Source organism: Dermochelys coriacea, chromosome 2, assembly GCF_009764565.3.
Source record: "Dermochelys coriacea isolate rDerCor1 chromosome 2, rDerCor1.pri.v4, whole genome shotgun sequence".
NCBI lineage: Eukaryota > Metazoa > Chordata > Testudines > Dermochelyidae > Dermochelys > Dermochelys coriacea.
In genome coordinates, this window is record NC_050069.1 from 226,635,724 (window position 1) to 226,662,378 (window position 26,655).

General features: G+C 41.2%; 1 protein-coding gene across 5 annotated transcripts in view; it reads right to left on the reverse strand.

The window, feature by feature from the left end:
• CDK14 (cyclin dependent kinase 14) overlaps nucleotides 1–26,655 on the reverse strand; it is a 512,169-nt gene that overhangs the window by 114,165 nt on the left and 371,349 nt on the right. For all 5 annotated transcript variants that reach the window (XM_038392686.2, XM_043509345.1, XM_038392687.2 and 2 more), the window contains one exon: nucleotides 3,588–3,636. In XM_038392686.2, the coding sequence (XP_038248614.1) occupies nucleotides 3,588–3,636 (49 nt within the window). The remainder of the gene's footprint in view (nucleotides 1–3,587; nucleotides 3,637–26,655) is intronic.

Sequence of the window (26,655 nt, forward strand, 5' to 3'; positions counted from 1 at the left end):
TTAAAGCCCCTAATCATTGTATATTTGGATGCAAGCCTTTTTGAAGACGTCGTATACACTCATGTATACAAACAAGAAAAGGGGTTGCATTATCCTTAGTCCTGCAGTCTGAAAAAGAAAAGTGGAGGGTGAGCAATCGTCTCCTGAGCCATATGCAATCTCAGGCTTTGTGCTCCTGCCACGCACAGACTACGAGGAAGTGGTTGGGATGTTACCTTGAGGCTTGGGAAACATGGGTTCAATTCCCTGCTCTTGGCACAGACTTCCTGTGTGACTTGATAACTCAGCTTAATCTTTCTTTGCCTCATTTCCTCATTGATAAAATGGGAATAGCATCTTTCCCTACCTCACCGGGATGTTGTCAGGCTAACTACGTTAAAGACAATGAGGGGCTCAGATAGTATCGTAATGGGGGTAAAGTAATCGTAATTTATGCTTGATAGACTTGAGTGAATCTGTCTGTGCTTGCAAACCCATGGGGTGAGGAGAAAAGGAGTAAGTATGGGACACCGTGGTCCTATTCTTCCCTGACATTGACCAGCATAAGCAGGAGCACTCACTGCAGCTTGTGAACAGAGACATTTATGTGGTTGCACAAGCTGTAGATCAAGAGCAGAGCATGCTTTTCTATCAGTTTAAAGTAGGTTTAATATTTTTTTAAAAATATAGCTAAGTATTTTAAATAAACCTCCTATTACACATGCTTTAGGAGTTGCCCTAATCCTGTACAGTGGTTCCATAGTGTCAGACCCGAGAGGCTTTCAAAAATATGTCCCAGTTAGGCCCCAATCCTGCAAAGACTTGCAGTCCTAGAATTTAAGGTCCAAAGAGACCACCAGATCATCAAGTCTGACCTCCTGTATATCACAGGCCACCCACACACTACCCCCATTAATTTTAAACAACATGAATAGTTCAATTGAAATTAAAGGGACTACTTACCCTACTTAAAGTTAAGCACATGTGTAAATCTTTGCAGGATCAGGGCCTTAGACACTGATCTTTTGACACTGATCCTCCAGAGCCATTAAGAGGTCCACAGTAACTAACTGTTAACAGTATCAAAACAAATCTGTCTACTCAAACTAACCTAAAAAAACTCCAACAGTATAACCTTATTTTCGTCCACTCAGTTTTTAAACACTAGGAGGATCTAATTCTCATTCTGACTAGCCTGCAAATTTGATTTAAACAAACCAGCCCATTCTGGTATCATGATTGAAAAAAATACTGAAAAAAAGAAATCAGAATTATGTAAAAAATGCTCTTTTAGATTAGAAAACATGTTCTTCAAAATGTATTAATAAATAAAAGCATACTTTCCAGGCTGAGTCACTCTATGAGGTTTTTTTAATGTTTTTTTATAGCTGAATTATAAGTCCCTGAGAATATGATGTCTATAATGGAAATATTGATACATCCTTCACTACAGCAGTACTATCCAGCAACACTCTAATACTGCACACTAATAAAGATTTACACTAGACAAAGAGAAAATCCTTTACATATTTCAAATGTAAATGATACATAATTTTGAGAACAAAATATTTCCTATTATATTAGAGCCTGAGATATGAAGCACTGAATTCTATTCTATTCTATTCATTGCTTTCAGTCTTTCAATCCCGTCATTTATGCTGAAAATTTGTAAATCCTTTATTCATGGAGCATAGAAAACGTGTACATATTTTTGAAGAGCTTCCTTATACATGAGGAAGCTCTGGTTTTATTTGCAGCAGATTGTGATGGAATCATGTTCTGTGTCAATTCTCAGACCAGAGTTTTATTTTAAACAAACCATATATTTTGTAACAAACAAAACCAACACACAAGCAGCTTGGAGAAAATACGTTGCTCACACAGAGTCATGTTTTCAATTCAAATGCAATTATTATTATTTGTATCATGACAGGGTCCAGAGGCCCAAGTATTGATCAGGGCCCCATTGTGTGAGGTACTATTAAAACAGGCAGGAAGACAGAGTCCTGTCCCAAAAAACGTGCAAGCAAGTTTGTTTTATATATACCCATTCATTCATCCCAGAGAGGGGCTACTACTCTGGGAGTACAACAGTGCTATTGCTGCCTGTCTGATATATATCTACCAACAGTCCCAAAACATGAATTGAGACAGCAGTTACTTGGGAAAGCCTAGGTTTGCCCCAGCCAAATCTGAACTCTTGATAGCAGTGGATGTGATCTTTCTGTGGGCTAAATCATGGCATTACCTCAAAGCAAGGGGTGGCACATGTTGTCTTGCATACGGGGGGGGGGGGGGGTAGGAGAGGGAAGGAGACACAAAATCATAGAAATGTAGGAGTGAAAGGGACCGTGATAGGTCATCTAGTCCAGTCCCCTGCATTGAGGCAGGATTAAGGATTATCTACCATTCCTGACAGGTGTTTGTCTAACCTGTTCTTAAAAACCTCTAATGAGGGAGATTCCACAACCTCCCTAGGTAATTTGTTCCAGTGGTTTACCACCCTGACAGTTAGGAACATGAACACACTGGGTCAGACCAAAGGTTCATCTAGCCCGGTACCCTGTCTCTCTGGGGCACCAGCCAATGTCAGGTGTCCCAGAGGGAATGAACAGAACAGGAAATCACTAAGTATCCATCTCCTGCTGCCCACTCCCAGCCTCTGGCAAACTGCAGCTAGGGACACCATCCCTGCCCATCTTGGCTAATAGCCATTGATGGACCTATCCTCCATTCATTTTTCTAATTCTTCTTTGAGCCCTGTAATAGTCCTGGCCTTTACAACATCCTCTGGCAAAGAACTCCAAGGTTGACTGTGCGTTGTGTGAATAAACACTTCCTTTTGTTTGTTTTAAACCTGCTGCCCATTAATTTAATCAGGTGACCCCTAGTTCTTGTGTTATGAGAAGGAGTAAATAACGCTTCCTTATTTACTTTCTCTACACCAGTCATGATTTTATAGACCTTAATCATATCCCACCCCTTAGTCGTCTCTTTTCCAGATTGAAAAGTCCCAGTCTTATTAATCTCCCCTATATTAATATGCCTAGTAAGGAATCTATTTGTAAAAACCATTTCCAGAATCTTTTTTACTGTCTGTATTGCTATAGACACACTCTTTGACAGGTATTTTGAAATAAATTACCAAAATAATTGAAACAGGCATGATTATATTGTGTTATTTTGACAAATAAAATATGCAGAATTTTAAAATATGTAGCAACATTTTTAATTTTTTGGTGCAGAATTCCCCCCAGTAAAATATGGTCCAAAAAGCCACAGCAGTATTTCTGTTATAGAAATGTACATAGCACACTCAAATCACAAAGATGAAGTCAAATTTTAATCTTTCCATTTGATTTCATACAACATTATTTGGATTAAATGGTGTCAAATAGTATTTGAGTTGAAGCAGGGACTTCATTTGAACATTGGTAATGTAAAGAAAGTTCAGAACTGATAAATGCAGGAGTGAGTGATTCTGTGTTGCTATGAATGACAAAGAAGCAAAAGGCATTGTAAATTAGCTATGGTAACTTCAGCATGAGATAGACCATATGAATAGAAAGTCAAAGAATGCAGAGTAAATAAAAAAAAAAAAAACTTACTTATTCCATGCTTGTCTAAGGTTTTTAGAGCTGTACTGTGTAAAGCGTTCTGTAACAAAAAGAAAAGACATTTGATTATCTTGTTTAATTATATTAAAAACATGTAAAAACATTTTAACCAGTGGTGGTGATCATTCCTCCCATATGCCAAATCTGGAAAAAAGAACAAAGTGAGAAGAAGGGAAAAATAACTTTAAATAATGGACATATTCTGGGACTGAGTCTCATCTACACAAAAGCTACTTTACATACACTTTAAAGCCATGTTATATTGCCAGAGTGTTACAGAGAGGTTTTAAGTGTAAATAAGAATCAGACCCTATTTTTAATCATCATAAATAACGTTCTCTGTTACCTTGCTGTCATGACTCCACATTTCCCATGTAAAAAAATTTTAATAGTAAGTGAAATGAGCCCAGATTTATGTTAAAGTTGGGGGCAGCTGAGAGCTATGCTGGTCATATGACAGTCCTCATGCTAAAAGATCCATAAACATAACCAAAACACCGTAAGTATAGTGATTGCATGTTTCTTTACCCTCACACACAAACTAAGTTCTAGCTGTAAATATTGCCCTGACTAGTACAGGGATAAGGAGCAGATCTATTGTCCTATGGTTCCTCTGCAGAAGGCTATCTTCTGGCTAGGGCAGGATTTTAGGAAGAACACTGGGGCTAGGCATTGTGTTGCTCCTCTGAACAGGAGCAAAGTGTGTCCCAGTTAACAACAGTCATGCTAGAAAAATACCTTCAAATCACAAACTACACCACACTGTAAACATGGGATGCTGTAATAGGCCAACTTTCCTACTGCTGTGTCATGTTAAATAGTTTGGATAGATCTGCCCAACACTATGCATTCAATGAGATGCTACCTAGATTTCTGCTAAAACTTTAAAGACCCTTTAAAAGGGGGCTTTATTTTCTGCGAGTGCTATACATAGCACAGGACCATGAAGTTACAGCAATTTTTTGTACTGAATGGATCACACCATCATAAACAAAATGAAAGCAACCTTTGGTTTTCAAGAGCAACTTAAAGTTAGTTGAATTGTTCTTTATTTGTATAGGTAACCTTGTCACATAACTACTGGAAACTCTGAAAACAAGGTACATGGTTACAGATAACACAATAGGAAAATCCTACTGTCAATGACAATATTTTTCTTTAAAGTTGCAACAAAAGAGATGACCAGAATGAATGGCATGTAATCAATAAAAACAGTTGGGTGGAATTAAAATGCAGCTCACCTCAGCAAAGTAACTTGGTAAAAATGGAACCATAGGATTTCAGACTTTTTTCCAGCATAATTAAAGCAGTGAAACACTCCTACTTTAGATGCAGTTATACCAGTAATAAAGGTGCCTTACACTGAAATAGCTTATTCTGGTTTAGGAACCAAAATAAACTATACCAGTATAATGTACTTTTATACCAGCATAACTGTGTCTACACTAAAGATTTTAGTGTCATAGCTACCTTGGCAAAAAAAAAATCACATTCCTAACAAAGATAGTTATGTCAGTAGTGCTTTTTAAAGCCATGTTATTGAAGACCAACACAAGGATTAGAAAGTCAAGATGGCTTCTTCTACTTTGTGCATCACCAACAATAAAGATTCTGCAACTGAATCATAGTTAATAATTCTGTAGATGAAGCATGAGCTAGAACAGCACCTAGTTGACTATACTACTACAGTAGTACAGGAGTAAAATCTAGGAAAAAGGTATTTTAGTTAGCAAAGAAAGGAGACTTCAAGAAAGCAGATCTGTTGAGCAAGGCACCCTTTTTACAGTCTCTCCACAAACTAGAAGAACTCTTATGCTGGATCCATAAGAACCATTCATCTCTCTGTATCTATGTTATTCTGATGTATTATTTTAATATTTTTATCTGAAAATTGGAAAAAAACTCAACTCTGAGACACCCTGTGCAAGATAAAATGTGACAGGATTTGAATACTCTAGTGATAAAAAAGTATGTTTCTCAACAAATGTACCTCACAAAATAGAATTTGTTGACTGGCAAACTATTATGAAACTCATAAAAGAGCAAAAACTTTTGTTGTGATGATTCCCTGATAAAACATACCATAATTACTGATGATATACATGAGTGGTAGTAATATGAAACACTACAATGCTGAATGTCTTTATGCTCCTCTATTCTAATAAAAAGCTTAGTAAACTACCAAGAACTTCAGTAATTACAGAACCTTCCCATTCCAATTATAGTTAAATTAAAGAAAATTCATAGCACATTATCTAAGGCACTCACTAGCTTGTAGCGTAACAGAGAAGAGCAATTAATTTAAACCTGCAGGGTGATTTTTCACCTATTTCTATTCTGCTCTGACACTGCAGTAGAGGCACACCAGCAGGGGTTAAGGAAAGAAAGAAAGAATAGTAGAGAAGTGAAAAATAAGTGAGTACATAATTGTACCAAGTAGCAAGTTACAAGTTTCCACTTCAATTCTCTGTGCATATACTGTGATTAAATAAATAAATTAACACTCTTCTGAGGCATACAGAATAACATCACAGAAAATTCTGAATTCTTCCTTTTATATAAATTTTCATTACATACTGTACTATATGTACTAAAACTAATGTAACTGTAACATTACAAAGAGACAAAAAGAATGCCAGACCTTTCAGTGAAGCACACTATGCAAGTACCCAGAACCATTATTACATGCCAGATAATGGAGGTGTGAAGACAGTAGTGGGAGACAGTGTCCATAATCTGATATGAAAAAAGACATAACAGGTGTAAAAACCCAGGACTTCGTTATATATTATGCATTAAGTGAAGAGATATAATCTCAGCAATGGGAATGTGATGACAAATTAATAGAGAAATGAGCATTATAATTTGTCTTAAACCAAGCCCATCACTTAATGGCTCAACCACTGTTGTTTTGGGATGAGATCTTGGCTCCACTGAAGTCAATGGTAATTTTTCCATTTAGCTTGATGGAGCACCCAAACTGGGTAACATGTAGCCTTCTGGTGAGTGTGGAAAAGGGAGAAAGGGTGACAAAACAGGAAAGCACTCAAAAAAATAGAAAAATATAAGCTGGGTGGAGGGGGAGCAGTAAAGGGAGGAAGGGAAGGAGACAGAGAAAGGTCAGAAAAAAATGAAAGAAAAATGGAGATATAACAACAACATGCTCCAGCATGGCACCTGGGAGGCTGACAAGGCACCCATCCATCACGTGAGGGGGTTCCAACACAAGAGGTTGTGAACAGAGCTGGTCAAAACATTGTAATAAAATTACTCCAAAATATGCTGTTTTGTAAAAGCTGGAAAGTTTAGCAGAGATGTATCTTTTTCAATGACATTTCCATCACAAAGACAGAGACACTGGTCTGGCATGTAGGAAATCCAGGCACAAGAACTTTGCTCTGAATGAAGAATGAAAAAAAGAAAAAAAAAAAGGTAAAACCTTTAAAATTGCTGTGAAATGGGATTGTTGCCCTCTGGTCAGTTCTAGTTGTGAACAACTGCAATGACTGTTCCTATGTTGGTGGACTCAAGCACTTGGGGATGTGTGCTACATCAAAACAGTGGATTTGGAATAGTTTGGCTTGTAACACTAATCAAGTGTAAATTCCATGTAAACAAGTCATATTAAATAATACTGAAGCCTGTGCAAAGCTGTGAACATTTTGAACACCCCACCCCAAATCTTTTTTGAGTTCTTGCACAGATTTATGCAAACTGAACGATGGTAATGAGTACAGCATGAATGACTAGACAGATTAGACCAGACCGACAGGTAGCACAGTGCAGGCTTCCCTGGTACAGAATACAGATGCATATTTTATTGAACCTGCCCTTAAGGGATACTGGTGCATCTTTGTGCACTAGGATTCAATACTTGATTTTACTTACTTAGTATGAGCACACAACTGATACTGCGTAACAAAACAGTTAAAAAAAATCTTCATGCCCTGTAACCAAAAGAATTCAAGTCAATAACACAACCCAACATCAGAACTCCACACCAGCAACATTGTACTGTGTGTCCAGTAATCCCACTCCATACTTCAAAAAAAAATTGTAGGAATCATTAAACCTTTCAGCAAAATTGAACATCATAAAGTTAACAAAACTGCTACCCATAAACTAAGGAGGAAACATATTGTCACTTAACCACCCTCTTACAATTAATTCTGCATCTTTAGACGACCAACAAATTTAAGGTGGGACTTTCAAAATGGCCTATGGAAGCTAGGTGCAAAAATCCAAATGATGATTAGGCACCTAACTCTCTTAAGCTGCTTTGAAAATCCTGGCCTTAATGTCTAGAAGACCTATCTTGGTTGCACTACAAAACTATAAACCATTGTTATACCAAATGAAATGTGACAAAGAAATTGATAAATCTTGCCCTGATGTTGTTAGGAAGGAGAAGTATAACCAAAATGAATATCTTGCTGAAATTCATGCTTCCTTTATAAACAGCCTCCTGCTCTGTTCTAAACCTCTCCTTAAAGAAATCCTGTCTGCACCACATTTATCTGGCAAAACAATCCCTGTAGGAAGAAGGAGAAATACTAACTCTCGCCTTTGAAAAAGAAGGATTTTCAAACTCTATTACTATGCAGCATGATTATGTTTCTGCTTCCCCTAATTGATATTGAAAATTCCCCAGAGTGGATCAGCCTATTAACACTCTCCCTTCCAGTCCAAGCCGCCCTACATATTACTTTATAAAATCTCTAGGTAAACAAGGAAAGATATTAAACACAGAAAGATATTTGTAAACTCTTATATATGCCTACTCTAACCAGAGCCTCATACTAATGTTCACCTCAGCCAGCTTCAAAGAGTAGCTCCAGAAAGGTAGTTTATCTTTCCAATATTTTCTCAAATCCATAAAATCTATAACCCCTGTATCCCCACATAAAAAGAGACCTTTTTAGGTTAAGCCAACTTTTACTTGGTTAGTAAACTAAAAAATAAATATATTAATGATGAATCTGCACTATTAAACAAACAGGCCTGCCAATACTATTTATCTAAACCAGTGGGTGAAATTTAAATTCCCACATAACATTCCAGATATAAATTCCTTTCCTTCAGAAGCTTCCATTGACTCAGTGCCATCAGTCACCAAATTCATGTCAAACCAGGTATTCTCAGCTTTTTCCATACTATTGCCATACTGAAAATCAACAGAACGACAACAATGAAGTTTACATCACTTCAATAGGACAACAATTTCACCCTATGCCAGTACATTACAATATATAAAAGCATTGGCGCCCCCTTTTCAGAAGTTTAACAAACTACCCACATAATCTAGCAATAAAGAAAGAGAGAAAGGTTGCCATCTCCCCAGCCCGGGATGAGTACCCATACTTTAGACCATACATTATTTCAGAACAGCTCCACATAAAAATCCATCCGTGTAAAAACTGAGATGATATTTACTTCCTCAGTAAATCACTTTGAGATCTAAAGGTGCAAAGCGTATGAAGTAGGTATTATTATCTCTTATCTCTGTCTTGTGAGAACCAAATGATTCTGGGGCTGAGCACCATCTACCCTTTTTCCATCACAAAATCCACACATTTTTAGGTTAGCTCAACTTTTTCTAGGTTAATAATTTAATGAAAATATAAATATAAAACAAACATCTCATCCCGACAAAATAACAATTTTAGTCAAGACTCTATGTAGGAATGTTGGAGATGTAACATCCCTTTCTGTATTTATTTGGAGATTGCTCAAAATAAATGTCTAATGGTGAGAGCATGTGAATTGTATAAGGCAAGGGTTCTCAACCTGTGGACCAGGAGGTCACAATTTTCCTTTTCTTGCCATATTGCTAAATGGATGGGAATTCCAGGTAGAAATGGGAGAAAGATCATCATAGGGTGGGGAAGGAACCCCCCGAATGTAAAAGGTTGAAAACCCTTGGTACAGGAAAAATGAATCAGGATGAAACTGAAAATAAATTGACATGAGCAAGCACTTGAAGAAGAACCTGATTTATTGAGGAATGGTATAAGCAAATAGTTCATTGTTACACTATGGAGGAGAAGGGCTAGGATGACAGAAAATATAAATTTGCCACCTGTTATGAAAGAGTCAAAATTTATGGGAGAAACCAAACCTCACTAGCGAAAACCCACCTACATGCTACTTCTCTCATAGAACTATATGACGGACAAGACTAACCACTACTGTGAAGAAATCATACTGGAGCAGTGAAGAGAAGAGAGGCGAACAGAGGGAGTTTGCCTGGGAACAGTCCAAGAGAAGTTACAGTGAGTGCTGCAATACCGAGAGGACTGGGCTGTTTTGTGAGTTGAATATCCGAGTGTTTAATCTGCTGTGACCATTTGTTTGACTGTTGCTAGTTGCAGGGACTGTTTGACCGCGTTTGTTTGAAAAGTGTGACTGTTTGACCATGTGGTTGGTTGTTTGAAAAGTGTGAATTGGGAGTGCTTTGTTCCAGGTGGGCTTTGAGTGGTTGATTGGATGGAAGACTTTGAGTCAGGGCAACTGCTTCAAGCCAGCAGCCTTATTAAAAAAAAAGCAGCCAGTTGCGAATTGAGTGATTGTCGATCAGAGGACAGGCAAACTGAGGGAGTCTGCCTGGGAGTTTGCCGGGGGTGGGTTCCCACAGAGTTTTTGCCTTTCAGGCTTCTGTGAGCAGTAAATACAACATCTGAAGAAGCTCTTAGAAGGAAGACAATAGGGAAAGTGAGCGATCAGCTGTTGTGACCTGCACAGGATGTGACATGTTTGTCTTTTTCCCAGAGGACAGAAGCAACTTTGTCTGTATGAAGTGAAAGCTGGTCTCCATACTAGAAGAGAAGGTTAAAGGACTAGTGACCCAAGTACCAATCCTGCGTTGCATCAGAGGAAATGAAGACTTTCTGGATAGAAGTCAGTGTTTGGTACTGCAGGCACAGCACGCTGAAGAATGTGAGGGCAGTGCAGAATGGAGAAGAAAACTGGCAGCATGTTGTGATGTTGCACTCCATAAGACTTTATGGAAATATGCTTATGAATGTATATATGACGAAACTGAAATAAGTTTTATGCTACATGTGCCATGTAACATATCTCTGTAAAGGTTAAGATGTACTGAATCTATTCCTCCTATTTGTATGCATGTGTCATTTCTGTGTTAGAAGTTATGAATATCGGCTGTGAACTTGCTTGATTTCTAAGTAGCCTTAGTAAAGCATTTGGTCAGCTTCTTGAGAAAGGAATGTGCAAGTTAAGTGCCCAATCAAGAAACACTTAAACAATGGATCTTGGAAGGCTCCAATCCACATAAGAAGTCTACTTGAAGATTTTCAAGGTAGCATGTGAACCATGGCTGCTACCTGCAAGTTCTGAGTCATGCATGGACATGTGACTTGCCCATGTGACTCCAAAACACTATCTTGTAGCTGGGATTCTACACAGAGGGAGGGAGGGGTGTCCACCCACAAGAGAAAGTCTATTTAAACCCCAAGGAGACTCTTCCATTTGGTCTTTAGCTGGCTCAAGAGATAGTCTCTCCATCCCCCAAAGGATACCTGAAAGAAACTGGAACAAAGGACAGTAACCACCGGGGTGCTGAACCCCGAGTGAGTGAGTGCTGGACCCAGACTAGAAGGAGACTGGTCTGCAAAAGGAAGCTTACTGGAACACCTCTGAGGGTGAGGTTTTATCTGTATTCAATTTTCTTACTGTATTAGGCACAGATTTGCATGTTTTATTTTATTTTGCTTGGTAATTCACTTTATTCTGTCTGTTACTACTTGGAACCACTTAAATCCTATTTTCTGTATTTAATAAAATCACTTTTTACTTATTATTTAACCCAGAGTATGTATTAATACCGGGAGGGGGGAGGGGGAGAAGAGCGGCAAACAGCTATGCATCTCTCTCTATCAGTGTTATAGAGGGCAAAAAAATTTATGAGTACCCTGTATAAGCTTTATACAGGATAAAACGGATTTATTTGGGAATTGGACCCCATTGGGAGTTGGGTATCTGAGTGTTAAGGACAGGAACACTTCTTAAGCTGCTTTCAGTTAAGCTTGCAGTTTGTGGGACATGATTAGACCTGGGTCTATGTTTGTGACTGGCAAGGGTGTCTGGTGCAACCGGGCAGGGCTCTGGAGTCCCAAGCTGGCAGGGAAAGCAGGGACAGATGTAGTCTTGGCACATCAGTTGGCAGCCCCAAGGCGGTTTCTGTGATCCAACCCAGCACACATGACCTCCAGAAGATGAAAGAGGCGAACCCATGTACCCCCAATGCAAGAAACCATTTTCAGTCTCTCTGTACAGGTACTAGGGTGGAGAATGGTTTGGAAGAGTCCTCTGAGGGAAGGGAACAGAAGGCGACCCCATTGACCAGAAGGCATGGGATGCCTTATCCTAGGGATGGCAGTCAGACCACCACTTCCAAGAGGAGGAGATGGGTGATGGCTGTCGGAGATTCCCTCCTAAGGGGGATGGAGTCATTCATCTGCTGTCCAGACTGGGAAACTTGAGAAGCGTGCTGCTTGTCTGGAGGAATTCAGGATGTGATTGCCAAGACTGATCAAGTCCTCAGACTGCTACCCCTTCCTACTTCTCCATGTGGGCACCAATGATACTGCCAAGAATGACCTTGAAATGGTCACTGCAGACTATGTGGCTCTGGGAAGAAGGATAAAGAAGTTTGAGGTGTAAGTCGTATTCTGATCCATCCTCCACGTTGAAGGAAAAGACTCAGATAGGGACCATCAAATTGTGGAAGTAAATGTGTGGTTATGCAGGTGATGTCAGAGAGAAGGCTTTCGATTCTTTGACCATGGGATGTTGTTCCAGGAAGGAGGTTTGCTAGGAAGAGATCGGATCCACATGACGAAGAGAAGGAAGAGCATTTTTGCAGGCACGCTTGCTAACCTAGTGAGAGGGCTTTAAACTATGATTGCCAGGGGATGGAGGCCTACGCCCTGAAGTGACTAGGGAAGTGGGAAACCAGGAGGAAACATAAGGAGGAGGATGCAACCGGGGATGCCTCCTGATTCGTACTGAGAAAGTAGGGCAATTGGCTAATTATCTTAGGTGCCTGAACATGATTGCAAGGAGCCTGGGAAACAAGCAGGAAGAATTGGAAGACCTGACACAGTCAAGGAACTATGATGTGATTGGAACAACAAACTTGGTGGGGCAGTTCACATGACTGGAGCACTGTCATGGTTGGGTATAAACTGTTCAGGAAGGACAGGTACGGGAGGAATGGTGGAGGAGTTGCATTGTAAGTAAGAGAGTGGTATGATTGCTCAGAGCACCACTATTAAACTGGAGAAAGGCCTGTTGAGAGTCTTTGGGTTAAGTTTAGAGGCGAGAGCAACAAGGATGATGTTGTGGTGGGCATCTGCTATAGATTACCAGACCAGGAGGATGAGGTAGACAATCCTTTCTTCGGACAACTAACAGAAGTTTCCAGGTCACAGGCCCTGGTTCTCATGGAGGAGTTCAGTCACCCTGACATTTGTTGGGAAAGCAATACAGCAGTGCACAGACAATTCAGGAAGTTTTTGGAGAGTGTTGGGGACAACTTCCTGGTACAAGTGCTGGAGGAACCAACTAGGAGCTGTGCTCTCTTGACCTGCTGCTCACAAACTGGGAGGAATTAGTAGGTGAAGTAGAAGTGGGTGGCAACGTGGGCAGCAGTGACCATGAGATGGTCAAGTTCAGGATCCTGACAAAAGGCAGAAAGGAGAGCAGCAGAATACAGATCCTGGACTTAAAAAAAAGCAGACTTTGACTCCTTCAGAGAACTGATGGGCAGGACCCCTTGGGAAGCTAATATGAGGAGGAAAGGAGTCCAGGAGAGCTGGCTGTATTTTAAAGAATCCTTATTGAGGGCGCAGGAACAAACCATCCCAATGTACAGAAAGAATAGCAAATATGGCAGGTGATCAGCTTGGCTTAACAGAGAAATCTTCAGTGACCTTAAACATAAAAAGGAAGGTTACAAGAAGTGGAAACTTGGACAGATGACTAGGGAGGAGTATAAAAATATTGCTCGAGCATGCTGGGGTGTAATCAGGAAAGCCAAAGCACAATTGGAGTTGCAGCTAGCAAGGGATGTGAAGGGTAACAAGAAGGGTTTCTACAGGTATATTAGCAATGAGAAGGTGTTCAGGGAAAGTGTGGGACCCTTACTGAATGGGGGAGGCAACCTAGTGACAGAGGATGTGGAAAAAGCTCAAGTACGCAATGCTTTTTTGCCTTGGTCTTCACAGACAAGATCAGCTCCCAGACTGCTGCACTGGGCAGCACAATATGGGGAGGAGGTGAGCAGCCCTCAGTAGTGAAAGAACAGGTTAAGGACTATTTAGAAAAGCTGGACATGCACAAGTCCATGGGGAGGGATGCAATGCATCTGAGAGTGATGAGGGAATTGGCTGATGTGATTGCAGAGTCATTGGCCATTATCTTTGAAAACTCATGGTGATTGGGAGAGGTCCCGGATGATTATAAAATGTAGTGCCCACCTTTAAAAAAGGAAAGAAGGAGAATCTGGGGAACTACAGACTGGTCAGCCTCACCTCAGTCCCTGGAAAAATCATGGAGCAGGCCCTCAAGGAATCTATTTTGAAGCACTTGGAGGAGAGGAAGGTGATCAGGAACAGTCAACATAGATTCACCAAAGGCAAGTCATGCCTGACCAACCCGATTGCCTTCTATGATGAGGTAACTGGCTCTGTGGATATGGGGAAAGTGGTGGACGTAATATACCTTGACTTTAGCAAAGCTTTTGATACCGTCTCCCACAGTATTCTTGCCAGCAAGTTAAAGAAGTATGGATTGGATGAATGGACTATAAGGTTGACAGAAAGCTAGCTAGATTGTCAGGCTCAATGGGTAGTGATCAAAGGCTCAATGTCTAGTTGGCAGCCAATATCAAGCAGAATGCCCCAGGGATCTGTCCTGGGGCCAGTTTTTGTTTAGCATCTTCATTAATGATCTGGATGATGGGATGGATTGCACCATCGGCAAGTTCGTGGAGGACGCTAAACTGGGAGGAGAGGTAGATACACTGGAGGGTAGGGATAGGGTCCAGTGTGACCTAGACAGATTGGAGGATTGGGCCAAAAGAAATCTGATGAGCTTCAACAAGGACAAGTGCAGAGTTCTGCACTTAGGATGGAAGAATCCCATGCACTGTTACAGGCTGGGGACTGACTGGCTAAGCAGCAGTTCTGCAGAAAAGGACCTAGGGATTACAGTGGACGAGAAGCTGGATATGAGTCAACAGTGTGCCCTTGTAGTCAAGAAGGCTAATGGCATATTGGGCTGCATTAGTAGGAGCATTGCCACTAAATCAAGGGAACTGATTATTCCCCTCTTTCGACACTGGTGAGGCCACATCTGGAGTATTGCATCCAGAAAGGATGTGGACAAATTGGAGACAGTCCAGTGGAGGGAAACGAAAATTATTAGGGGACTGGGGCACATGACTTATGAGGTGAGTCTGAGGAAACTGGGCTTATTTAGTCTGCAGAAGAGAAGACCGAGGGAGGATTTGATAGCTGCCTTCGACTGCCTGAAGCGGGGTTCCAAAGAGGATGGAGCTAGGTTGTTCTCAGTGGTGGCAGATGACAGAACAAGGAGCAATGGTCTCAAGTTGCAGTGGAGGAGGTCTAGGTTGGATATTAGGAAAATCTATTTCACTAGGAGGGTGGTGAAGCACTGGAATGGGTTACCTAGGGAGGTGGTGGAATCTCCATCCTTAAAGGTTTTTAAGGCCTGGCTTGACAAAGCCCTGGCTGGGATGATTTAGCTGGGGTTGGTCCAGCTTTGAGAAGGGGTTGGACTAGATGACCTCCTGAGGTCTCTTCCAACCCTAATCTTCTATGATAAACCATACTCTAAAGTGTGCAAGCTACTGCCAAGAAGGCTGTATGAGCAGTAGAATGAAGGTACTTGTTTACTTTCATCAACATGTAATTAAAAAGAAATCCTGTTTAAGTAGTAGGACTGAATGTGCATATTTATTATGACTTGATTTGAGTCACTGACTCAAATAGTAACTACAGTTATTAGGGAATCAAATCCTTTTAAATAATTTTAAATTTCTCTACATGCATTTATTTTGTGTAGGAACACAGTGGTAGGCAAGTATATTAAATTTGCCTGGAATTTAAAATTAAAATAGTGCTGTGTTGAATATGAAAATTATTAAGTTTAAAGGGAACCAATGTTATCTGAAAAACCTTTATAATTAAATTGAGCAAAATAAACTTGATTTTCTCTGAATTACTATGCTAAATGTAAATGATCACCATCTTCAGAGGCCTGTCTCATTGTTAAGATGGATTTTCATACAAGCTTTGTATTTCACGAGTTGAAGATGATGTTCTACCACATGAAACAAATGAGTGACTTCAGATTTTCTGTAAATTGCACAGAAATTAAAACGTGTTTAAGATTTGCTTCTGAAAACAGGTTCAAGCTAGTAAAAACTCAACTAATGAAATGGTCTGTTTATAGCTAAGTGCTATGTAAACAGGTCAGAGCTCTGTATAGTTATACTATGTGGCTATCTTACTAGCAAAAGCAGATACATGATATCAATATTTCTCACCAGAAAGAAAAAAAACTATTTTATCCTTCTACAGCCTGTAGATTATTATTAGGATTTAAAAAGCTAACAAACAGGATAAGAGCGAGTAGGTGGCTTTATGTGCCTATATATACACATACACACATGTGCTCACACATATACCTAAATGCTCTTCATTAAAACATTATATGCTTGATAAACAGGCTCTTTCTGACAGCCTTGCATCAAGGACAGGTTCAAACAGAAGAGATTTTCAGCAGAACTCACTAGTGAGCTTATTAGCAGACGGCTGAAGGAACCACTGGTCTGCTATGAGAATTGAAAAAATAAGTACTTGCATTTTAAGTAACATAAAACGAGTTTTGGTTTTTTTTCATCAGTCAGGAAACACATGAGCTATTATACCTATACCATTTATTTGCCTTGAAGAAAATCTAGAACAGGGGAAAAAAAAGCTATGCAAAGAATTAAAGTGGACTGAATTTTGATTTGTTAGCTTTATTTTCAGCAGTTTTGATAATCAGCTTCTCTAAACTATACCACTTAAAATGCAAGGAGTTTGACTTCAAGGCGTTTTTCATGTTATTAATAAAATCATGCTAGTTTAATGTGTATTTCTTGATTACTACTGTTCTCTACTTAAAACCAAATGTGATTTGTTTCAATGCAAATATTTAAACATTATCACAGTAATATTTTGAACAGATTAGTAAACAGGCTTCTTTAAAGTGTGTTTTCTTTACTTTCCAAGTAAATACATTTTTAATCCTGAAAAACAATAACGTATTGTATTTGTGACTGTTCTATAGCATACCACTTTCATACTAGAGATTTTAACATGTATATTGCTATTATGTCATCTAAAGGTAGAAAAGACAAGTGAACCATGCAGTCCATCCAAATCCTCAAGTACTATAGAAAGCAAGAATTACAATTAGTGCTTTTTATTGAACTCCAGCAGAAGTACTCAGAGCTGCATGAAAGTCATGTGATTCAAGCTCTGCCTTCTTGGTCTCAAACTGACAACCATATTGTTAAGAATCAGTCCTGCCCCAGGATGAGATGATTCTCTCACTTAAAATAATGAATTCATCTCTTCAGTGAAGATTTGCTGATGGAGATAAGGAAGACATACTGTCCCTGATTCAGGAAGGCATTTACGTGCTCAAGTCCCATTGAAGTCAATGCTTAAAGTTAAGGACATATACTTAAGTGCTTTTCTGAATTGAAGCCTATGTAAGGAGGGCACTTTTGGACTTAGGGGCAGGTTATGAATAACCCATTTCTATGTTACCCCATACTGTTTTACCAATAATCTGCCTTCTCTGCCAGTCTCTAAATTGCATTGGGGATTGAATCAGGGACATGAGAAAAGAGGAAGTCAGAAAGGTGGGATAAAGCCTCACTTTTGCTCATCACTTCCCTCACGTACACCAGTGACAGCTTGGATCTTTTCCATTTGAATGTGTACAAAATCACTGACAATCACTAAATTTGGGGTGTGCAAATTTTAACTGTCAAGATTGAAAATGTTTGTCACTGGGCTAAGTTAGATAGTGATTCAGTAATTGTGTGGGCTAGTTAGTTATAACTGGCAGCTAGCTCATCAACATTATTAAAGGAAAACTGTCAACATGATAATTATTCAATTTTTTCAAATGCAGTTTAAAATAATTTTAGGTACTATACTGTGCCCTTCAGTTACCTCCAAAGTGGAGATTACTTAGCTGTCACTGGAGGTTCTTTGAGATGTGTGTTCCCTATGCAGATTACACATTTTCACCTTCGAATCAGAGAATTTGAAAGTAGTGTCCATTGGTTCGCACATGCGCCCTGGCTGGTTTGCCTTGTGCTTCTGTCCCAGGTGACAAAGGTCAGGGAAAACAACTGCATCTTCAGTCCTTCACCATGAATCTCACAGATTTGAAGCAGAGAGAAAGAAGGGTGGAAAGTGGAATACAGATACATCTCAAAGAACCTCCAGTTATAGGAAAGTAACCTCCTCCTCTTCTTCAAGTGATGGCCTCTACTGCATTCCTCTGAGGGTGATTAACAAGCAGCATCTAAGCTGGTGGGAACAAGGGTGGAATGGTCACGTGGCAAACTGCTGTGCCAAAGGAGGCATCTGCCACCGAGACTTGCACCATGGCGTAGCGTGTCACGGAAGTGAGTACAGAATTCCAAGTGGATGCTCTACATAGGTCTGAGAGGCACATCATGAAGGGATGCCGTGGTTGTAGCTTGAGCTCTTGTGGAGTGAGCCCATACTCCTGTGTAGGGAGGTAGACTTGACAGCTGGTAGCATAGTTTAATGCAGCAAGAAATCCATTTGGAAATTCTCTGGGGGAGATGGCCTGTCCCCTGCCACACAATATAGGGGACTTCCTAATTGGTTTAATTCTTTGCAGGTAGAAGGCCAGAGCTCAGCGGACGTCAAGGGAATGGAGTAGACATTCTTCCACAGATACATGAGGTTTCAGGAAGAAAACAGGAAAGTGAATGGATTGGTTAATGTGAAACTGGGAAACCACCGTTGGAAGAAATTTAGGGTGTAGACATAAGATTTTATCCGGAATACTGTGAATGGCAGGCCCACCATCATAGTGCCGAGTTTACCGACCCTTCTCGCTGAAGCGATAACAAGGAAGGTGACTTTCATAGAAAGGAGGGACCTGGAGCACAAAGCTAAGAGTTCAAAAGGGGGCTTCCACAGAGAGAACAAGATTCAGGTCCCATTGAGGCACAATCATTTGGAGGGGTGAGAAGGTTCTGAGGAGGCCTTTCCAAAATCTAGTGGTTAATGGGTTTGTAAAGACAGAGTAATTTTCCACTGAATGGTGGAATGAGCTGATAGCTACCGGGTGGGTTCTCAAAGTGCTGAGGGCGAGACCCGATGATTTTAAGGATAGGACACAGACTAGAATGAGAGGAATTGCTGATGTTTCTGGTAAAACTCCTTTTTGTTGTGCCCAGGATGAAAAGCATCTCCACTTGGCCCAGTGCTCGTTGCTTACACAGAAGGAACATGAGCACAAAGCACAGCTTTTGAAGCCAGCCTGCTGGGGCATTGTCCCCGGAAGGGCGGAAGGTGGGGTTGTCACCCCCCAGGGAAAGAAGTCCAATGGGAAAAAAAAACTAGCTAACTAACAATTGTTGGTAACTATATACAACTAGAAGCTACATACAAAAAACAGGAATGGACAAAAGTTCTCTTAGCAAGCCAAGAGCACAGAGGAACAGGCCATACAACGGTAAGAGGGAACTGGAGTGGCATTGACCCACACAGCCTCTTAAAGCCTCAGACACACCATGCGGCCGACACATGATGCGCATGCGGGCCAATGGACGCTACTATAAACAGTTCTGGCTCTGGTGCATGATGCACATGCACACGCACGTCTGGAATCCATATAGGGACCATCACTCAAAGAAGAAGTTAGTGGTGCAGGGGGATGTAGAGTTTACCTCGGCCTCCCAGAAGCTGGTAAGAGCCCCTGGGAATGATCTGCATGCACTCCAGCTGTGTTCACTGTGTTAGCTGTAGCTGCACTGAATGGTGAAGGAATAAACTGGAGCATCTTGGAAGAGCTATGATTTTGATATGGGGTGATCTGGGAGGCTGTGGCTCTCTGGGGGTGTGAGAGCCCCTCTTCCTGACCACTCTGTGTGTGATCAAACGAAAGACGGGCATGCGTATCCTGGGAGATTAAATATACCTCAGTTCATCGCTGCTGTGCAGGCTGTGTCAACAGCAAGGCACGGGGTCTTCTTGCCATGGGTCCTGTCGGCAGGTGCAAGATGAATATAGCGGAGCTGAATGAAGGGCAAGTGAAAGTATAGTGTTTGGTGGTATCCTAACGGTGAAGAGGCTGTAAAAGAGGTTGAAGGAGTTGTAAAGTAGTAGCTGTGGGGTTCTTTCTGTGGAGCAGGCTAAGTGTATAGTATAGGGTATATGAGTATAGGGAGAGCCTGTTCAGTCCAGGGCAAGGGCAGAGTGTGAGTACGTGTGTGCTATCCTCTTATGGGTTGCGTGTGTACAAATGACAACAAGAGCCTTAAACAAAAGCTCTGAGACTTGAAGTGCTCTATTCATGTCAGTGGGTATGCCCATTCCTCCCCATCCCCTCTAATGCTGGTGAGCCTAATATGTATCAAGCATGCTGGTTCTCAACTCTTCACCCCAGTGTCAGCATGGTGTCCTTGGTGCATGCTTCCAGTATGCCTGTTCTCAGCTCTCCACCCAGAGTGGCAGGGGTTCCCCATATCCTGGCCCACACGAGAGGGTAGGAAGGGGAGCTTCAGCACTCCCAGAACAGCAGGCATCCCCAGATCCCAGGGGAGGCAGAGAGAGGGGCTCAGACCCACCCCCAGAGGAACAGAAGGCCCCAGATCCTGGCACGCGCGCACACACACACACACACACACACACACGCTATGATAAGGAAAGGGACTCAGCCCTCCATCCCCCTCCAATCTTGGCCCACACACAGGAGGGGAAAATGTGGTCTGACAGGTGCCTCTTATTCTGCTCCAGTATCCCTGCCACTTACCCCCATGTGCCCTTCTCAGTGTTCCTCCCCCTACCTAATCTGAGTCCTCCACCTCCTCTCCTCTCCCACCCATCCCCATGTTTCCCTCTCCCCCTACTACCATGCCCCCAACGCCCTCCCGTCCCAGCAAGCATTCGCATGTCTAACGTTTTTTCACAAATACTTTGATTACATTCCACCCCCCATTAAAAAGCACTTTACAGAAAGATTTTAGCAACATGCCTTCAAAACTTTTCCAGATTTCTACCCTGGATGGGACTTGAACTTACACTGGCTGGGCTGGTTCAGCTTCAAAAGCATATTACTCATCCCCTCCAGCTGCAGCGGAAGCTTTCCACTGGAAATTCTCTTTCTCTCTCTCTCTGCATGTGCTCAGCGTAATGTGGTTTGTGTTAGAGTCTTAGGTGTGAGTCTAACTGGAGAATAACAACTTCTTTTGCTAATAGCATTCTGAATTTTGTTCCCCCAAGGGTCTAGTGGGTGCCATACATTCTCCGGGGTAACCCTTACACAAGTAAGACCCTTGTGCCAGTATCAGAACCAGGTCTAGACAAAAAAAAGTTGTCAAAATACGTCAACTTTAAGAAAAGCAGGGTTTTTTGGGATGGGCTGGGAAGGGTTGTATCTCAGGAACCGCTCAGTCAAATGACCCCAAATTTGATCACTGACCAAACCCCAAGCCCCCATGAAGCACACCAAATTTCAAGGCAATCCAAGCAACTGAATGGATTGTAGAGCAATTAGAATGGTCTTAACTTTAACTATAGCAGAGCTAGTGCTCCACTGCATGTGAGCACTCCCTAATCATATGAACCCTCATTCTTAGATCTCCTGAGTTCTGAAGTTAGAGTGGAGAATGAATATCTACTTACTACCTGTAATTACCCAGTGATGCTCTCTCTAAATTGCTGACATTTTAGGAGGCCAAAGAAATTTATAAAAGCATTTATACTGTAGCTCAATTCATCAACTAACCTTTCAAAAATAATTTCATATATTTGCTTGTGTGTTACAGTAACTTTGTGAGACTCTAACAGTCTAAACAACATTTAAGAGAAGTCTTTTTTAATTACTGGATGTAGTTGCTTCTTCTCTCTCTATGAAAAACATCTGTGCCTCCATTCATATTAACTGCTAGTGATGAATGGCTATGCATGGAAGGGAAAATTTAATTCCTCTCTTGGATGAGATTTTTTGTAACTAGTCCATACTAGCATGGATAGAAATGCCAGTACAGGAGTTTAGAATACTATGAAAAAAATCATTACCTTGCAATTCTAACATCCCTGTGATAAATGAAGGGAGAGGGTAGCTCCCTTTTATGGGCACCCAGCCAGCCAGTAGCTATAAAAATCCCTCTTAGTAGCTGTTCTCTAATTGCTCTACCAGTAAAGGGTTAAAAAGTTTCACTGCTATGCATAGGTAAAAGGAAGGGAGTGGACATCTGGCCAAAAGAGCCAATGGGAAAGCTAGAACTTTTTAAAATTGAAACAAAACTCCGCTTTTGTCTGTCTGCTGTTGTTCTCAGGGAGGGAGCAGTTATGCTGTGAGAAGCTTGGGCCAGGTATGAAAAATCATCAGGATCATACCTAGAAACTACTCATCTAAAGCCCCAGATATGTAAGTAAATGGAAATGTCTAGGAAATGTCCAGGAAATGTCTAGGAAGATGCAATTAGGTTTATCCCTTTTATTTCTTAATGGCTTGTGGATTCCCCTGTGCTAACCCCAGGTGCTTTTGTTTTGCTTGTAACCTTTAAGCTGGACCTCAAGAGAGCTATTCTTGATGCTTAATCCTTGCAGTAGGTTTTTTTTTTAATTTAGCAAAAGGAAGTTCCTCGATGTATTTTCTTTATTTTATTAATGAAATTTACTTTTTTTTTAAGAACAGAATTGGATTTTTGTGTCTTAAGAGGTTTGTGCACATGTTGTTTAATTAGCTGGTGGCAACAGCTGATTTCCTTTCCTTTGAGGGTGCCCCACAGGAAGGAATTCCCAAGTGCGTCTTCCTGGGCTCTCAAGGGATGGTGGCAACATCTATCCATCCAAGGTTAGAGAAAAGCTGTAACCTTGGGAGTTTAATAAAAGCCTGGAGTGGCCAGTATTAATTTTTGGAATCCTTGAGGGCCCCCATCTTCTGCACTCAAAGTACTAGAGTGGGGGTTTAGCCTTCCCTTCTTCTAAAAATATACAATACGTCTATAAATCAGAAGCCTCGACATCTAATCCAGTTTTCTAAACCATCAATTGTATCTTAAAATACCTCAGGATTCTTTAGTGATGGCTATATCATTTTGTGGCCCAGTATCCTAGAAAGAAATTAATGTAAAGCCGAGCTCCCTGCTTCTCACTGAAAATTGTTTGGTCATATTCAAGATACAGATGTGCAACCTCATTGTCTTATCAAGCAATGTTTAGGATGGTGCAACAGAACACAATTTTCTAGTCCCTCTAGTGAGCATAAATAAGAAATGCAATGTGTGTAAGGAAGTTAGCCAGCACTATATTACAATGTTACATTACATTCTTTTTATAAGATGATGCTGTCCTTCAGTAATGTTCACATGCTTGCTTCCCCCATCAGGAGGCACAAAATCTTCTCCATGGCCGATCCTTTTATACAGGATGTTCTGGTGGATACAAACGTGATCCCACTTCTAGTTCTAATTATATCACCTTTTCTGAACCTTTGATAACCCTGTTTTTTCTCATACTGCAGATATTAGAGATCATCATTTCAATTTTTTTTTTAATTTCAAAATTGTCAAAATTAAAAGGGGAAGAGGAAAAGTATTAAAAGGTTAATTCCCCACTACCACCAATTTTTCAACCAGCTCCGAATACCTTGCCTAGCAATTTGATTACACAGCTATTTGACCCAGTGTTTAACTGAAAGAGTTGACTGGACTTTTTTGAAATTCTATTGTGAACGCAGTTGAAGTTTGAAAAGCAAGCACTCATTTTCACATACATTGTACATTTCCTAATGTTTGTTATTTGCTAAGTGTGGATTCTCCTTTATCTCAATAGCAGTCAAGCATAGATTTAATCACTCACCCTACCAGACAACAATAGGTTCATTAACATGAGGTTCTAGTCTCTACCACTTTGTACCAGGGGTACCACCATTTCTCCTCATAGACCGTAGGATGGTCATCATGTCACTTGTCTTCAACAAAATCTTTATGATGTCTCATCAGTTCCCCTCTTGCCTACTGTAACTGCTTCTGATTATAAATCCCTACTCTTTAAATGTCAAAAGGGTCTTCTGATGATGCGTACAGAGTCCATATTCCATGAAGCAGAGAAAAGGTGAACAGAAATTGAAGGAATGGCAGGAACTGGGCTTAAATGCAGCTGCTGATATAAAAGTTTTAGTTTTTCAGGGGAAAAGGCAGGCTGGGAACAAAGGAAGCTCCTCCTAATAGCTTTTAGGGAAGAGCTCAGGTCTCTGCAAGACAAATATCCAAATGTTTGGTCAAAGGAGGTTGACACGCTCAACAGGAAAAACCTGCCTGTGGCCAATGGCTTGGGTTGTCAGGAAGGGCTGGTTGGAGCTAGGCTATATTTTGGATAGAGCTGCAGTAGTCACAAGATATTCTCCCTTTGGACTATTATGGATAAAGAGAACTAGGGTAAGGTAGATGACCAGGTTAACCAAAAGAATCTTAATGAGACAGGACCACGTGTGCCTTCTTAAAGGGACAAGTCTGGTTAAGAGGACCAGTCAAGACATTCAGATGCAGAACTAGAAGTGGGATCAGGTTTGTATCCACCAAACATCCTTTATAAAAGGATCGGCCAGGGAGACGATAAGCAATTACATTACAGATGCTGTGGGCCCATCTGCACCAGCGACAACTGGCCTCTCAGCAATGCCAGCGGGAAGTATAGTTGGCTGAACAGCAAGAGCATGAGCCAGTGTTGCAAACTCTTATTGTTTTCCCGTGAGTGCTAGGATGTCAGCTGGGACTGGAGCCAGTATCACAATGACATTAGAATCTCCAGTCCTCTCATAAATTTCAGCCCTGGCTGGGAGAATACTCCCTCTGCCTTCCCCACTCTCCTGCCTCCTGGGGAGGGGCAGACAATCAGTCCTGCTGCAGGAGACAGACAGAGCTCTCTCTCCTACTCCTGTCAGGAGCAGCAGGGGCTGCTCCTGCTATAGGCAAACTAGGCAACAGCAGAGAGCAGCAGATCTTGCAGGGGCTACCACAAAAAAACCGCTGTGGCCCTTCCCCCCACCGCTGCCATAACTACTGAGCCGTCAGGTTTGGTTCCCTACCCCTCCCCTAAGGGAGGCACGACACCCCGGTTGAGAACCTCTGTTCTAAGCAGTGGGACGGGGTCACACTGAAGTTTTTCCTAGGGAGGCAGATTGGTGTCCACTCCTTAGAGGCTGCTCAAGACATTCTCCCTCCTCCCACATCCCCTTCTGGGAGCAGCAGGGTATTTTCTCCTCCCTCCCGTCTTCCTCTCTGCAACATCAAGCCTGGGAAGGGGCAGAAGGGGGTAAAGATCCCCCAGAGCAGCAGGAGGAGCAGAGGTGAGACAGTAGGTGGAGCAGAACTGGTGTGGGAGTGAGAGCACAGGCAGATGGCAGGGAAGAGTTGAGTGGGGACAGGATTAATTGGGGGGTGCAGAAAAGTGTGTGTGTGTGTATGGGTGACAGCTCCTGCAGTAGCCAAACCACCTTTCGCTATATATTTGGGAGAACACACACATGGGGGGGAGGGGATTAAGGGGGCAGCAGAAAGGAGAGGGAAGGGGAATTAAAAGAATAAAATCAGACAAAAACCACAATATAATCTTTTAAAAAACCCATAAACCTCATGATTTTCGGGGCAGGGGGACCGGGGGGAGGGGGGTTTTGACTCATGATTTTAGAACTTTTGGGGTTGGCAGCACTGTTGATCTGGTAACTGTCCAGCAACTGCATTTTGAGGCATTAACCCAGACAGCAGGACTGGGGCCATTTCAAAAAGCTGATAAGAAAAAATAATAAAACTAGCTAGGCGAGTCTCCAAGCTAAGTTCTTCGACTCACTAGTTAGATCTGTGAATCCAGTACAGAAGAGAGGCTGAAGTGAAAGAAAGGATTAGAGTTCAGGCAGCCTTGCCCAGTGTCTGGAACCAAAGACATAGGCCCAATTACTGATATTGCATGAGAAGCTGGTAGTCTTCTCTGATCTTCTTTCACTGCATCTGTGAGGATGGGATAAGCTCTGATAGAGCAGGAAATGATAAGACTCTGGATAGTGGCTCAATTTCATATGAGATTTACAATAGTAAATGATTAAAGCAGAGTCCCATAAAGAATTTTATATACCCAATTCCTTGTGCCCCATACATATCTCTAACTGTTTCTGCATTTGGCCCACAAAAAATCATTAGCAGGACATATGGGCAACAAAATAGAATATTAAATTCAATATTGATAAATACAAAGTAATGCAAATTGGAAAATAATCCCACCTATATACACCAAATGATGGATCTAAATTAGCTGTTACTACTCAAGGAGGAGATATTGGAGTCATTGTGGATAGTTCTATGAAAACATTTGCTCAATGTGCAACAGCAGTCAAAAAAGTTAACAGAATATTAGGAACCACTAGGAAAGGGACAGATAAGACAGAAAATATCATAATGGCACTATATAAATTCATAGTACTCCCACATCTTCAATACTGCATGCAGTTCTGGTCACCCCATCTCAAAAAAAGATATCTTAAAATTGGAGAAAGTACAGAGAAAGGCAACAAGAATGATTAGGGGTACAGAGAAGCTTCCATCTGAAGAGAGATTAAAAATACTGAGACTGTTCACCTTAGAAAAGAGATGACTAAGGGGGATATGATAGAGGTCTGTAAAATCCTGAATTGTGTAGAGAAAGTGAATAAGGAAGTGTTATTTACTCCTTCACATAACACAAGAACC